Here is a 15,422-nt window from a genome sequence, read left to right as displayed (position 1 = left end):
AAACATTTTCTTCAGATCCTGTAGAACTTTAACAGCATGTTAATAGTATAATTTATCTACTAGGTATAGTTCCAATGTCAAGCAACTTGTTTCTAGAATGAGAAAACAAAAAAAAGTAAGAATAAATCAATCTACCACAAAACCAGAAATAAGAATAAAAATGATACCAAACCACTGATAATGGAAGACAATTTAGGAGCACAGATTATTTTTTTTTGAAGCTGGCTAACAGAACGCAAAATGTCTGATATGGAAAAGTTAAAGGGAATTCTGCGATTATTTAGCCTGAATGGTGCAGAAGTGCTTAAGAGTTAATTTGATTACATTATTATTACATAAATGTTTGAATGAAGGGGATATTGTGCTCCTTTTTTGAATAACAGGATAAGAAAAGGGCTTTCTATGTGCAGGAGGGATGAACATTGAAAATGAAAATTGATTATCCACTAATAAAATAGTGCAAGAAGGTATTGAGATAGGACATTGAATTTCCAGCCTTGGTGGACCATTAGGGCCAGAATAGCCAATACTTTTCCTGAATGGTTTAAGCCGTGTGTCACAAACATAGAAGCTTCGGGGTCATGTAGATAACGTAAGGTTTGAATCAGTTAAGTACAAGACACTTAGAAATGATTGGGGGTCTGTGAATGTTGTTCATTATTCTCCTGCCAGAGATTCACTTGCCAGGACTTTAGATTATTTCTCCTAGAGAGTTAACATTTAAAAAAATTTGGATCTGAAACTTGGAAAAGTAGGGTGAAACTTAGCCAGATATTACTGTCATAAATCCAGTTAGATCAAACTGTCATTTTCCACTTAGCTTCAGGTTTGTAGAGTTTCTGTATTAATATTTTATTACAATAAATTTTCTAGTGGTGGGTTAACTTGAATAAGAAAGTCATTTTATCAAAATGTAGCAATGAGATGGATAATTAGCCTTAAATAAGTATTTTATGTTTCATTTCATTCTTTATACATTTTAGTCAATTTTAATAAAATGTTTTAGGACTACCAAAGACCAAAAAAACCCCTCTATACTTCAAAAAGTGATTATCATTATAATTAATTTATTTCACCTGTCATCATTTTTACTTAAATTAACTGTAGAATGTTATCTTGGCTTATTTTTAGATATAAAATTTTTATTCTTTTTTACTCCTAGTTTTAGTAAATTTTAAGCAATAATTCATTTTTCTTCTAATAAAAATCTGTGCCTATACTTTTTTTCCTTTTGAAACTTTGAAGAACTATACATATATAGCAGTAAGGTCTGAGTTAGGCAGAAGTTTGAAGTATGTCTAGAATTTTCTTGATTTTTCCTCAGATAAAAATTTGGACTTGACTAAAATTTCTGTACCCTTCTCTGACGCACAATCATTTTAGTCTTCATTATTCTAGTTAGTTCATAACCTGTTTTTGTCTGTTGAAGCTTACTTATATTATATCTGTTTACCTCTTTACCAAGTTAATACTCTGATTAATCAAGTCTTTGCTCAATTATTCATTGATTTATTTACTAATTTAAGAAGTGTTGAGAACCTCCTATGAGCTAGGCATCGAGGATAAAAAGAGTAAGATCAGATTTCTCTACAAGAGATTCGATTTGGACAGTGATATACAAACTAAAGAAATTAATTGATTAATTTAGTAAATATTTATTTGGTACCTGCTGTTTACCAGGCATTATTCTCCAGTTATGGGCTTGCAGCAGTGAGTTAAATAAGCAGCTTTCATACCCTTGTGAAGCTTATATTCTAGTGGGGGAACTGACAGTAAAAAAAAAACAGGTATATAATACATCATTTAGAGATCAGTATTTGAAGAAAAATAAAGAATAGAAAGAGATGGGTGAGGGCTTTGGAGCATAAATCACAGAGTTGCCCTCCTTGAATTAAAAGGAGCTGGTCTTTTGTACTCCTGCACTAATGAGTCATTGGTGGCTCTAGTCAGTCTAGAGCAGTTGTCTGGTGAAGGGGGACCAGCTCTCAGCCAATAGTAACACCTGGAGGGACGGATGCACTGATCCTGTAATGAGGATCTGGGTGGGACATCATAGTGTCCACTAAAGCAGGATATCTTTTCTCCCCCCACCCCCAAATGAGTTTTGTCATAATTTTTCTTGATGCATTTGCAAAGACTAATGCCAACCTGTAGCAGTACTTTAAAAAAAAAATTTACTAGAGTAAGGTAAAATAAGTATGTGGTAGTGCCACAAAAAGATAAATAAACGTATTTTAAAAACAAGAACCAAATGGAATACTGCTTCTGGGAGTTTTAATTTGGAAAGCTAGATTTAGAAATTTCATAGTTTCAGCTCTTTTAAATAGATTTATTAAGCGTTTCTTATTTAAGAAGAGACACTGAGGAGGAGGACAAAGAGCATGGGTTCAAATATGACCTTAAGCATTTATTAGCTGTATAACTGTGGACATGCTATTTTGCTTTTCTTTAATTCAGCTTCCTTTTCTTTAAAATGAAGCAAATACTACCTGTCTTAAGGAGGTTTTGATGAGGACTAAATGAAATCATATGTGTATAATATTTTACATAATATGTATTTTTCTCACTTGTACACACGCAGAGAATCTGATATATAAGAAAATAGTTGTTCATTCTCTTCTAAGAAAATATAAATTTAAGAATTCTAAAGTTTGCTATTTAAATTTCATGGTATGTTTTAAAGCATGAAATATATTTTTTTATATATCCCTACATATAAAACAAATTTTTTAAGTCTTTCAAATATTAGTGAAGTAAGTACTTATCAAGCTTGGAACTTTTACTTCTCAGATAGTCTCTTAAAGTAAGATTAGGGGGCAGAAACCCTAAAAATGGCTCTCAAGTGCATATATAAAAGGAATATTTCATAAATGCTTGAAATATTTTTAGGATTCATCACCATATTTATCTTCACTGGAAAAAGAATAAGTTTATTTATTTTTTTTTGCGATACACGGGCCTCTCACTGTTGTGGCCTCTCCCGTTGCGGAGCACAGGCTCAGGACACGCAGGCTCAGCGGCCATGGCTCACGGGCCCAGCCGCTCCGCGGCATGTGGGATCTTCCCAGACCGGGGCACGAACCCATGTCCCCTGCATCGGCAGGTGGACTCTCAACCACTGCTCCACCAGGGAAGACCAGAATAAGTTATTTTTTGATGTTCACCTTAAATCTTGTTTTACACTGTATCTAATGACCTTGCTAGATTCACTTATTAATTCTAACGGTTTATAAATTCTTTTAGGTTTTCTAAGTAATCATACTGTTTGTGAAAGTGGCATTTTTGTTCTCATTCTTTATACTTTCTATTTCATGTTCTTAGCTATTTGTACTGGCTAAGACCTTCAGGGCCATGTTAAGTGCAAGTAGTGATAATAGGTGGTCACATTCTTCAGTCTCGGGGAATGTTTGCAGTCATTCACCATTTAGTATGATGTTTGCTATAGGCTTTTTATTTTTTTAAATAAATTTATTTATTTTTGGCTGCGTTGTGTCTTCATTGCTGCGCACGGGCTTTCTCTGGTTGCAGCGAGCGGGGGCTGCTCTCTGTTGCAGTGCGGTGGCTTCTTTTGTTGCGGAGCATGTGCTGTAGGTGCGCAGGCTTCAGTAGTTGGGGCTCGTGGGCTCAGTAGTTGGGGCTCACCGGGTCTAGAGCGCAGGCTCAGTAGTTGTGGTGCGCGTGCTTAGCTGCTCTGTGGCATGTGGGGTCTTCCCGGACCAGGAATCGAACCTGCGTCCCCTGCATTGGCAGGCAGATTCTTAACCACTGCGTCACCAGGGAGTTCCTCTATAGGCTTTTTAAAAGATACACTTTATGATATTAAAGAGCTTCTCTTTTACTGTTTTGTGTAAGTTTTTAAAAAAATAATGAATGAATGTTGAATTTTATCAATTGGTTTTGTTTCATCTATTGATAATATGATTTATTTTGTTACATGGTAAATTATATTGATTTTCATGTGTTAAATCATTTTTCATTTCTGAATTAAACCACCACTTGGTCCTGATCTATATATTGGTAGATTTGATTTTGCGAATATTTTGTTTAGAATTTTTGTACTTGTGGCAAAAGAGGTCTGTAACATTTCTTTCCTGTAACAACCTTGTTGACTTTTGTTATCAAGCTTATGCTGTCTTTAGAAAACATGTTTGGAAATGCTTCCTGTTCTTCTGCGGTCTGGAACAATTTGTGTAAGATTGATATTATTTTTTCCTTAAATTTTTGAAATCATCTGGGCCTAGAGTTTCTTTTGTGGCAGTGTGTTTTTACCTCATATAAAAAAATTCAAACATATAGATATTTAACATAATTTTACATTTAACACATGTATATCTACTACTTAGAATCTTGTGTTAGCATTTTGCTATAATTGCTTTATTACATGTGTGCCTTCACTTCCCTCTATCCATCCATCATTTTGTCTTATTTTTTTAATGCATTTCAAAGTAATTGGATATGTCAGTATGCTTTTCTCTAAATATTTAAGCATGAATATCATTAAGTAAAGTTGAATATTTTCTTACTTTTTTCTTCTGAAGTAAAATTTATATGCAATGTGATGCATAAATCTGGTGTGAACATTGGCTGAGTTTTGACAAATGTATGCATATGTGTATCCCAAGCTCCCTCAAGATACGGAATATTGCCATCATACTGGAAAATTTACTCATGCCTTTTCTCAGTTAATTCTCATATCTATTCCTAAGAGACAACAATTATTCTGATTTTTTTCTTACCATATATTAATGCATACATTTTATTAATTAATTTATTTTTGCTGTGTTGGGTCTTCGTTTCTGTGCGAGGGCTTTCTCTAGTTGTGGCAAGCGGGGGCCACTCTTCATCGCGGTGCGCGCGGGCCTCTCACTATCGCGGCCTCTGTTGTTGCAGAGCACAGGCTCAAGACGCGCAGGCTCAGTAGTCGTGGCTCACGGGCCTAGTTGCTCCGCGGCATGTGGGATCCTCCTAGACCAGGGCTCGAACCCATGTCCCCTGCATTAGCAGGCAGATTCTCAACCATTGCACCACCAGGGAAGCCCAACTGCATACATTTTAATGTAAGTTTCTTTCACTCAACATACTATATTTTGAGATTTATCTGTGTTGTTGAACATATTAATAGTTCATACCTTTTTATTGCTGAGTAGTATTCCACTGTAAGAAGATCCCACAGTTTATCCATCTTCCTGTTGATGGGCACCTGTGCTAGTTTTTGGCTGTTATGAATAAAGCTGCTATGAAAATTGTTGTACTAGTCTTTTTAAGTACATATGTTTTCATTTCTCCTGGGTAAATATGTAAGGGGTGGAGTCATATGTTAGGTATATGCTTAGTTTTATAATAAACTCTCCAAAGCAATTGTATCATTATACTCCTAAAACAATGTATTAAGAATTTCAGTTGCTCTCCATCCTGGTCAATATTTGATATTGTCAGGCTTTAAAAAATTAGCTCTTCTGGTGGGAATATAGAGGTAGCTCGTTGTAATTTGTATTTACCCAATGACAGAATGTTGAGCTCCTTTTATATGTGTGTTAAAAAAGAAGATATATCTTTTTTTTTAAAGTGTCTATTCAAATCTTTTACCCATTTAAAAATTGAATTGTCTCTTTATTATTGAGTTGTAGGTGTTTTTTATATATCTTGGATGTTTATTTGTGTTAGATATATGTTTTGTGCATAATTTCTCCCAGTTTGTGATTTGTCTATTCATTTACTTAATGTTATTTTTGATGAGCAGATGTTTTTTTTACATTTTAATGAATTTTTATGGTTATTACTTGCTGTGTCTAAGAATCCTTTGCCTGCTCTAAATAATAAAGATATTCTCCTGTGTTTTCTTCTGAAAGCTTTATGAGTTTAGCATTTATGTGATGTTTGATGTTTGATTTACTTTGAATTAATTTTCATGTATAGTGTGAGACACAGATCAAGGTTAAGTTTTAAGAAATGGATATATATTTGTTCCACCACCATTTGTTGAAAAGACTTTCCTTTACCCGTTAATGACTTTGTTGAAAACAAATGATGGTATTAAGTATAGGTCTTTTTCTACACTAGCTATTCTGTTCCATTGATCTATTTGATGAATCTTACGACAGTACTGTACTGTCACAGTTACTGGAGCTTTATAGAGTTAAGTCTTGATTTCAGGTCTTATAAGTGCTTTAGCTTTTTTTGGTAGTTTCCAAGATTGCTTTGGATGTTCTAGGCTCTTTGCAGTGCCATATGCATTTTAGAATCAGCTTCTCAATTTACACACACAAAAAATGCCTGCTGGAATTTGGTTGAGATTGTATTGTTTCTTTAGAGCAATATAGGGAGAATTGACAGTTTAACGATATTGAACCTTCCGATCTGTGAACATAGTATATAGGCATACCTTGTTTTACTATGCTTCACTTTACTGTGCCTTGCAGATATTGTGTTTTTTACATATTGAAGATTTGTGGCAACCCTGAGTTGAGCAAGTCTATTGGCACCATTTTTCCAACAGTATTTGTTCACTTCATGTCTCTGACACAATTTGGTAGTTCTTGCAATATTTCAGACATTTTCATTTTTTATTATATTTGTTATGGTGATCTGTGATCAATGATCTTTTTTAAAATTGAGGTATGATTTATACAATATTATATTGGTTTCAGATATACAGCATAGTGATTCAATATTTTTACAGATTGTACTCCATTAAAAGTTACTACAAGAAATGGCTGTAATTCCCTGTGCTATACAATATATCCTTGTTGCTTATCTATTTTATGCACAGTAGTTTGTATGTCTTAGTCCCATACCCCTAATTTGCCTGTCCCCTTTGGTAACCACTAGTTTATTTTCTGTATGTGATCAGTGATCTTTGATGTTATCACTATAACTTGCTGAAGGCTTGGGTGATGGTTAGCATTAAAGTATTTTAAAATTAAGGTATATATAATGCATTGTTTTCTCAGACATAATGATATTGCATACTTAATAGACTACAGTATAGAGTAAATATAACTTTCATATGCACTGGGAAACCAAAATTCGTGTGACTCACTTTATTGTAGTATTTACTTTTTTGCAGTGGTCTGGAACCAAACCCACAATATCTCCGAGGTGTGCCTCTGTCTCTACTTATTTAGGTCTTCTTTAATTCTTTTTAAAGCAACCTTTTGTAGTTTTCAGTGTCTTTCGTTAAGGATTTTTGAGTCGATGTTCATGAGGTATGTAATCTGTAATTGTCTTTTCTTATAATCAGTTAGATTTTGTGATTAAGATCATGTTGCCCTCTTAAAATGTGTTGGGAAGTATTATTTTTATTTTCTTAAAGAATTTTTATAAGATTGGTGTTACTCTTAAATGTTTGCCAGACTTCACCAGTGAAATAGTCTGGCCCGGTACTTTTCTTTGTGGGAAAAGTTTTGATAAATTCAGTTTCTTTAATAGAGATAGAGCTAGTTGAGATTTTCTGCTCAACTTTGTGTTTCATTAAGTTGTATTTTTCAAAGAATTTGTTTCATGTAAAATGTTAAATTTGGTGTAAAGTTGTTCGTATATCTTCCTATTTAGAAAAAGGCTTTAGTATCTGAAATGATGTCCCCTATTTCATTCCTGATATTGGTAATTTCCATCTGTTTTTCTTGATCAGCCCTGCTACTAGGTTTTTCAATTTTGCTGCTTTTCAGAAATCCAGTGTTTGACTTTGTTGATTTTATCCATTTTGGATTTGTTTTCTGCTTCACTCATTTTTACTCTTTACTGTTTCTTTCCATTTACTTCCTTTGGATTTGGTTTGCTGTTAGTTTTTGAACTTCTTGAGATAGAAGTTTAGCTATTGATTTTGACCCTTCTGTTCTAATACTGCATTTAAGGTATACATTTATTTATAAGCATTGCTTTAGTAACATCCCATATGTTTCCCTAAGTCATTTTTTCATTATCATTCATTGCAAATTGTTTAAAATTTCCATTGTGATTTATTTATGTTTTTTGACTCATGGGTTATTTAGAAGTGCATCACTTAATTTTCAAGCAGTAGGGGATTTTCTCAATTTTTAAAAATTATTCACTTGTAATAATTTGCGTTGTAGTCAGAGAATATACTCCTAAAGAGTTCAGTGCTTTGAAATTTATTGAGACTTGCTTTATAACCCAGCATATGGTCCATTTTGGTATATGTTTTGTGTATAGTTTGTGTATTCTCTTTTTATTTGGAAGAGCGTACTATACATATACCTTGTAAGTCTAGTTGGTTAATTATGTAGTTCAAATCGTCTATCAATATATCTTAAGTGAATTTTTTGTCTGCTTGATCTTGTAGCTATTGACAAATGTGTGTTAGTCTCCCACGTGATTACGGATTTGTCTGTATCATCTATTAGTCTTGGATATTTTTGCTTTATATATTTTTAAGCTTTGTTGTTGGGTCCATTGAGGTTTAGAATTAGGGTATCTTCTTGTTGGTATGACTTTTTAATTATTAAGAAATATCTTGCCTTGTCTACTTTGATATTGGCATAGCTATGCTAGCTTCTTTTTAATTGATTTTTTTGTGGTATATCTTTTCTCATCATTTTATATTTACTGTTTCTGTGTCCATAAATAGTCTTTTAGTAGAGTATTTAACATAATAACAGATATAATTTAAGTTTAAAGCTACCAACATACTATTTATTTTATATTTTATCCGCAGGTACCGTGCTTTTTCTCTCACTTCTTACCTTCTTTGGTTCAGTCAGATATTTTAATCATTCTTTTTCTCACCTCAGTTAGCTTTTAATGGCTATCCTAGAAATTACTACATGAATTTTGAGTTGTTGCAGTCTAGTGTAAATTATTACTTCTGCCACTTCCTGCACAATGTAGACAGATATCTTGGACACTTTAACTTCGTTTACCCCACTCCTCACTTTTCTGTCATTGTCGTTATGCATTTAAAATCTCTATATATTTTAAACTTAACAAATTAGTAATGTTATATTTTTTTACAATTATAGTTCATTCATATTTGCCAATATACTTACTTTTCTATGGCTCTTCCTTTTTGCATTTCTATGTTTTTTTCTAGTATTATTTTCCTTCTGTTGGAAGAACTCCCTTTTAGTATTTCTTTTACTGATAAATTCCTGTTTTTGTTCTGAAATCACCTTTATTTCATTTTCATTTTTCAAAACATTTAAAACTGTGAATAGATTTCTTGATTAGCACCTCTTTTCTTTCAAAAATTTTAAGCAGTCATTCCATTGTCTTGTGCCATTCAGCATTTCTATTCAAAGTTATCGCTCAGTCTGTTGATTGTTGCTTCTTTCAGTGTGGTTATTTTTTCCCTAGCTGCTTAAAGATGTGGCTTTATGTCTCATCAGTGTTAGGAAATTCTTGATTGTTGTCACTTCATATAACGTTTCTTTCTTATTTTTTCTTTCTTTTTTTCTGGGATTTCAATGATATGTATGTGAGAACCTTTCAGAGGATTCCATATGCCTCTCATACACTTCTGTAGTTTTCAACCTTTAATTTCTCTGTGCTTTGGTTTGGAGATTTTCTGTTAACCTCTGTTCTAATTCACATTTGCTCTGTTCAGTCTGCTGCAGGTGCCGAGTACTGACACTTGGGAAATTTTGCTGTGCATAGCAAGGATATAGGAGCAGTAATTGGTCCTTGTGGGAGTACAGAGAGGGGCTTACTTATTTGTTTTTGGTTAGGACGTACTAGCATGTTTATGTTATGACTGGAATGATTCAGTAGAGAGAAAAAAATTAAAGCTGCGTGAGAGAGAAAAGGATGACTTTTAGATAAAAGTTCTTGAGGTGAGAGAGGACATAATCCAAAGCACAGTCAGCAGGATTTTCCTTTGATAGGAGCGGGACATAAAGAGGTTAGTAGTATATCTGTATACTGATGTACTCATGTATATTAGTAGTCTCATGAGATGGAATTCTGGCTTGACCAATGGGAACTAGGCATCCGTTCTTAAGTTCTGAACTCTTAAACTTTGGGTGTGTGTATTGAGCATATGGGACAATTGTCCAAGAAATGGAGAGCTTGGTGGAAGGGTAAACTGTATTTATAGCAACCTAATTGTTTTCTATTTCTGTGTACCCTCAGTGATGTCTACCTTTGTCTCTTAGGGTACTCAAAGTATTATAGTATATTTTTAAGAAACAACATAAATGTTTAATTAAATTAAATTATTTAAATAAATGTTTCTCTCATGTAGTTAAAATTTCTGTACTATATATTTAAACAGAGTAGTTAATTCCTTATAGCACATTTAAAATTAATTCTTAATAGTATTTTGAATAGAAAACCAAGTTTTCTAACGTTTTCCCACATTTTCTTTTACAGTTTTGTGAATACTAGAATAGCACAACCATGTTTCGGAATAGTCTCAAGATGCTTCTTACTGGAGGGAAATCAAGTCGTAAGAATAGATCAAGTGGTGAGTGACTCTGCTACATTTATTCTGTGTGATGTTTTAGAAAAGAAAGTTTTCTTAGGGATCTGAATTAGTGCTACAACACTTTATATATTTATTAAATAGCTTATTTAATTTAGAAAAAAAGAAAGTGTACATTCCTATAGGCTGTCAGACTCTTTATTAAGAGGAACACTTGATGAACACTCATCAGGAATAGTCAGGTAAAGGAAGAGTTAATGAAAGAAAAATATTTATTTCTGATATATGAGGGTATAATGCTTCTGTGAACTATGTGTTAAAGACTTTCTAGACCTAAATTTACTTTTGAATTAACATGTAAAATTATTTCAGTCCTAGATACTCTTTGGGGAATGAGACTAAAAATAATAGAAACTGTCCTCAAAGGGTTATACAGAAAGTGAAATATAAGTTGAACATTTTTCTAGTCATTAAAATAAAGATTTTTTAAAAATAACAAGAGTGTAATTCTTAGGCTTTTAAGGTAAAAACAAACCAAAACTGTATAGATACTTTTTTGGGAGAAATGTTGAAGATTAATGTACTAAATGTTTGTTTTCTGCAAATGCATTGTTGGTATTTATCATATTCTTTTCTTTAATTGAAGTATAGTTGATTTACAATATTGTGTTAGTTTCAGGTGTGCATCATAGTGATTCAGTATTTTTTCAGGTTATATTCCATTATAGGTTATTATAAGATAATGGGTATAATCCCCTGGGCTATACAGTATGTCCTTGTTGCTATTATATCCTTTTAATCTTTTCAATTTCCTAATTTTTATGTATTTTACAAGTTTTCATAAGTAGTATGTTCATTATCATTCTCTTCAAATGTTTTTTAGCTCTCTTTGTGATTTCTTCTTGATCCATAGGTATTTAAAGTATAATTAATTTCCAAACAGTTGATGATTTCCTGGTTATCTTATTATTAACTTACCTTATTTGTACTCTTATCAGAGAACCTATCCTGTATTTTATTCTTTTCATATTTATTGAGATTTCCCTTACAGCTCAGCATATGATCAATTTAGTCTAATGTTCTAGATGCACCAAATAATGTGGATTCTGCAGTTGTTGGGTGTAGTGTGGGTCAGTTTTTGTTAATGGTAGTCCTCAAACGTTTTATATTCTAACTTATTTTTTTTAAATTATTTACTGAGAAAGGTGTGATTAAATCTCACACTATGATTGTAGAATTGTCTGTATTTGAAAGATATCTTATTAGATGCATTGAAATTTAGACTTACTATATCTTCCTGGTGAATTAACTGTTTTACCATAACAAAATGTCCCTCTATATATATATATATTTTTTGGCCGTACGCGGGCCTCTCACTGTTGTGGCCTCTCCCATTGCGGAGCATAGGCTCTGGACACGCAGGCTCAGCGGCCATGGCTCATGGGCCCAGCTGCTCTGTGGCATGTGGGATCTTCCCAGACCAGCGCACGAACCCGTGTTCCCTGCATCGGCAGGCGGACTCTCAATCACTGCGCCACCAGGGAAGCCCTGGATTTTTAATAATGCCTTTTGTTTGAAAGTTGATTTTGTCTAATGTTAGTATAGCTGTACTAGCTTTCTTTTGATTAGTATTTATAAGGTATAATTTGTTCCATTCTTTTATTTTCAACATATATATATGTTTATACTGTTAATAGCACATAGTTGAATTTTCCTTTTTTATTCATTCAGACAAGTTTTTCTCTTAAGGGAGATGTTGGTTCGTCTATAGTAATTCAACCAGTGATATATTTGGGTTTAAATATAACATATTGCTGTGTGTTTTGTGCTTGTCCTTACTGTTCTGTGCTTTTTCTCTCTCCTGTATTGCTTTATTTTGGATTGATCAAAAGATTTTTTATATTCCATATCTCTCCTTATTGACTTGGAGATTATATACTCTTATAATTCATTCAGTGGTTAGCTTAAAGATTAAAACATCAATCAAAGTTTGGTATCAATTTGTACTTTTACCCACTTCCTGGACAATGGAAGAGCCTTAGAATCTTTTCACCTATATTTATTTAAATGCCACAAGACATTATTATTGTTTTATGTAGTCACTGTTGTTTGGGTTTATTCATGTATTTGACATTTTTATTGATATTTGTTCCCTCCTGCTTCCTTCACTTTCTAGATGGGATCACCAAATTTCTTTTTGTTTGTAGAACACCCTTTAAAATTTCCTTTAGTTGGGATCTTGATGTGGTGATTTTACTTTGCGTTTAGTTATCTGAAAGTGTCTTTATTTTGCCTTTATTTTTTGTAGGATGTTTTTGCTGGGAGTGGAATTATAGGTTGGCAGTTATTTTCTTTCAGCACTTTGAAATATTGTTCATTGTCTTCTGGCTTCTTGAATTATTTCTGGTGAAAAGTCAACTGTCTAATTGCTCCCTCTTTAAAGGCAATCTGATGTTTTTCTTTTTTGTTTTTAGTTTTCTACATTTACATTGATGTGCCTAGGAGTGGTTTTCTTTTTAATCTGTCTTTGTTTCTCTTCTATTTATTTATGTTTGTAGGGTTTTTTGAATCTGTGGCTTGATGAGTTTCATCCGTTTTGGAAAGCTATTACTCATTATCTCTTCAAATTTTATTTTTTTCCCCTTTTTCTCTTTCTCCTTTCTTTCTAGGACTCCAGTTATGCATTTGATAGACTACATGCATGTCATCTATGTCTCTTACACTCTCTTTCTATCCTTTTGTCTCTATATACTTTATGCTGGATATTTTCTTTTTATCTATCTTATAGTTCACTGATTCACTTTCCATTGGTATATAATCTGTTCTTAACCACATTCAGTTCTTAATTTTAGTTTTTGTATATTTCAGTTCTAGAACTTCCATTTGCTTTTTAAATTTTTTTTTAATTTGGAAATAATTTTTTTTAATTAATTTTTTTTGGCTACGCCGTGTGGCTTGTGGGATCCTTGTTCCCCGAACAGGGATTGAACCCAGGCCCTTGGCAGTGAAAGCACAGAGTGCTAACCACTGGACCTCCAGGGAATTCCCAAAATTTGGAAATAATTTTGAGCTTACTGAAAGGTTGCAGCAGTAGTACAAAGAACTCCATATACCCTTGCACAGATTCATGAACTTTTCACCGCACTTGTTTCATCATTCTCTCTCTATAAGTACACATGCACAGTGTCTCCATTTCTCCCCTACTTCACCCTTTCTCTCTCACTCACTCTTTTTTAAATCACTTGAGGGTGGGTTAAATACATCATGCCCCTTTACTCCTAAAAATTTCAACGGGTATTTCTTAAGGAAATTCTTTTTTATACCACAGTCCAGTTATCAACCTCAGGCAGTTTAAGATTGATATAATACTTTTATCCAATCTACCATCTATTCTCCAAATTTTGTCAGTTTACCTAGTAACTTTTAAAAAAAGAATTTTCCCTCTTCCTTTCCAAGATCCAGTCTAGAATAAGGTATTATATTACTTGTTATGTCTTTTTACTCTCATTTAATTCAAAACAGTTTCTCAGCCTTTCTTGACATGCTTGATGAATAACTAGAATGCTCCTAATTTTATATTTGTTCTGATTTTTTTTAATGATTAGATTCAGGGTATGTTTCTGTGGTCTGAATGTTACATACGTTCTTTTCTTTTTGGGTTATCACAGCTGGAGGCACATAATGTCCATCTGTCACTCATTAGTGATTTTGATGACCAAATCAGTGTACTGTCCAGTTTCTCTGCTATGTAGATACTAATTTTCCCCTTTCAACTTAAAAACAGTCTGCAGGTAGACACCATTAGGTTTTTATTTTTTTCTGTTCTTTGTCAGTACTATTCTCAATCTTGTCTTTTATCTTTTATAAATATAGACCTACTATATTTATATCTATATTTTTTTGTCTAACTCTAAATGTGTCTGTTTCTGTTGATTTTTACTAATATAATTTTATTTCCTCCTATTCCTCTTTTTTTTTTCCATGAACTTTTCATTTTGGGTTAATTTTAGTTTTACAGAAAAGTTGCAAAGATAGTACAGAGAATTCCTGTATATCCTTTACCTAATTTTCCCAACTGTTACATCTTATATTACCATGGTGCATTTGTCAAAACTAAGAAACCAACATTGGTATATTGCTGTTAACTAAACTCCACACTTTTATTTGGATTTCATTAGCTTTTTCATTAAACTCCTCATTGTGTTCCAGAATTGAATCCAGAGAACTACATTGCATTTAGGTATTGCATCTCCCCAGACATTAACTGGATTTAGCAGAAGACGAATAATAGTTGATGTCACCCCACTGGTCACTTTTCGAAAGACACACACGCAGAGTAACTCATACATGTCAGAGATCCAAGCTGCCTCCACATTTGTCACTTAAAGAAATGGTTTATCCAAAATTTATTTTCTGGTCAAGAACTATGATTTCCTTAGACACCTACAGTTGTTTACTTTTGACACCAGGAGTAGGATTTTCTGTCACTTCACAACAACTAATCCATATAAAATAACTAGTAGAAAACAGTAAAGCCATATTAAGATGCAGATGCTGGGTAGACTTTTTGCCCTGAGTACCAGGTGTGATTTATTTCCACATACTACCCTTATTAGAGGTAGGCACCAAATTTGTGCTTTAGCAAAATTACAAATTATTGTATCCTAGACTTCTGAGTAACTACTGCTTTAGTAGCAATCATATTATTAAATCCATATATGTCAAGGTTCTACTGTATTATTAAAGCTTATTATTTTGATTTACTAGGTATTTAATTATGTCAGTAATGATTTCGGGGGGTCTTATTCTAGTGTTTATTCTTCTCCATGGCTTTTCATGTAAAATGTTTATAATTTAGAGTAGTTGTAAGTTAGAGTAGTTATAAAAATAGTGATTTGTATTCTATATGGCAAGAATTTATAGAGAAGCAGTATTTTTTTTCAAATGTTCTCTAGGACAAGAATTCCAAAGCAAGAATAAATTTGATATTAAAAGAAAGAGTGTGTTTATGGGATGATATCATTAATGTTTTCATCATTACAGT

General features: G+C 32.9%; 1 protein-coding gene across 1 annotated transcript in view; it reads left to right on the top strand.

The window, feature by feature from the left end:
* TANC2 (tetratricopeptide repeat, ankyrin repeat and coiled-coil containing 2) overlaps positions 1 to 15,422 on the top strand; it is a 352,607-nt gene that overhangs the window by 22,553 nt on the left and 314,632 nt on the right. The window contains exon 2 of the mRNA XM_059997849.1: positions 10,327 to 10,420. Coding sequence (XP_059853832.1) covers positions 10,354 to 10,420 — 67 coding nt within the window. The 5' untranslated portion in view covers positions 10,327 to 10,353. The remainder of the gene's footprint in view (positions 1 to 10,326; positions 10,421 to 15,422) is intronic.

The sequence above is a fragment of the Delphinus delphis genome, chromosome 19 (genome assembly GCF_949987515.2).
Source record: "Delphinus delphis chromosome 19, mDelDel1.2, whole genome shotgun sequence".
Lineage (NCBI taxonomy): Eukaryota > Metazoa > Chordata > Mammalia > Artiodactyla > Delphinidae > Delphinus > Delphinus delphis.
This window is presented reverse-complemented; position numbering and strand designations above follow the sequence as displayed.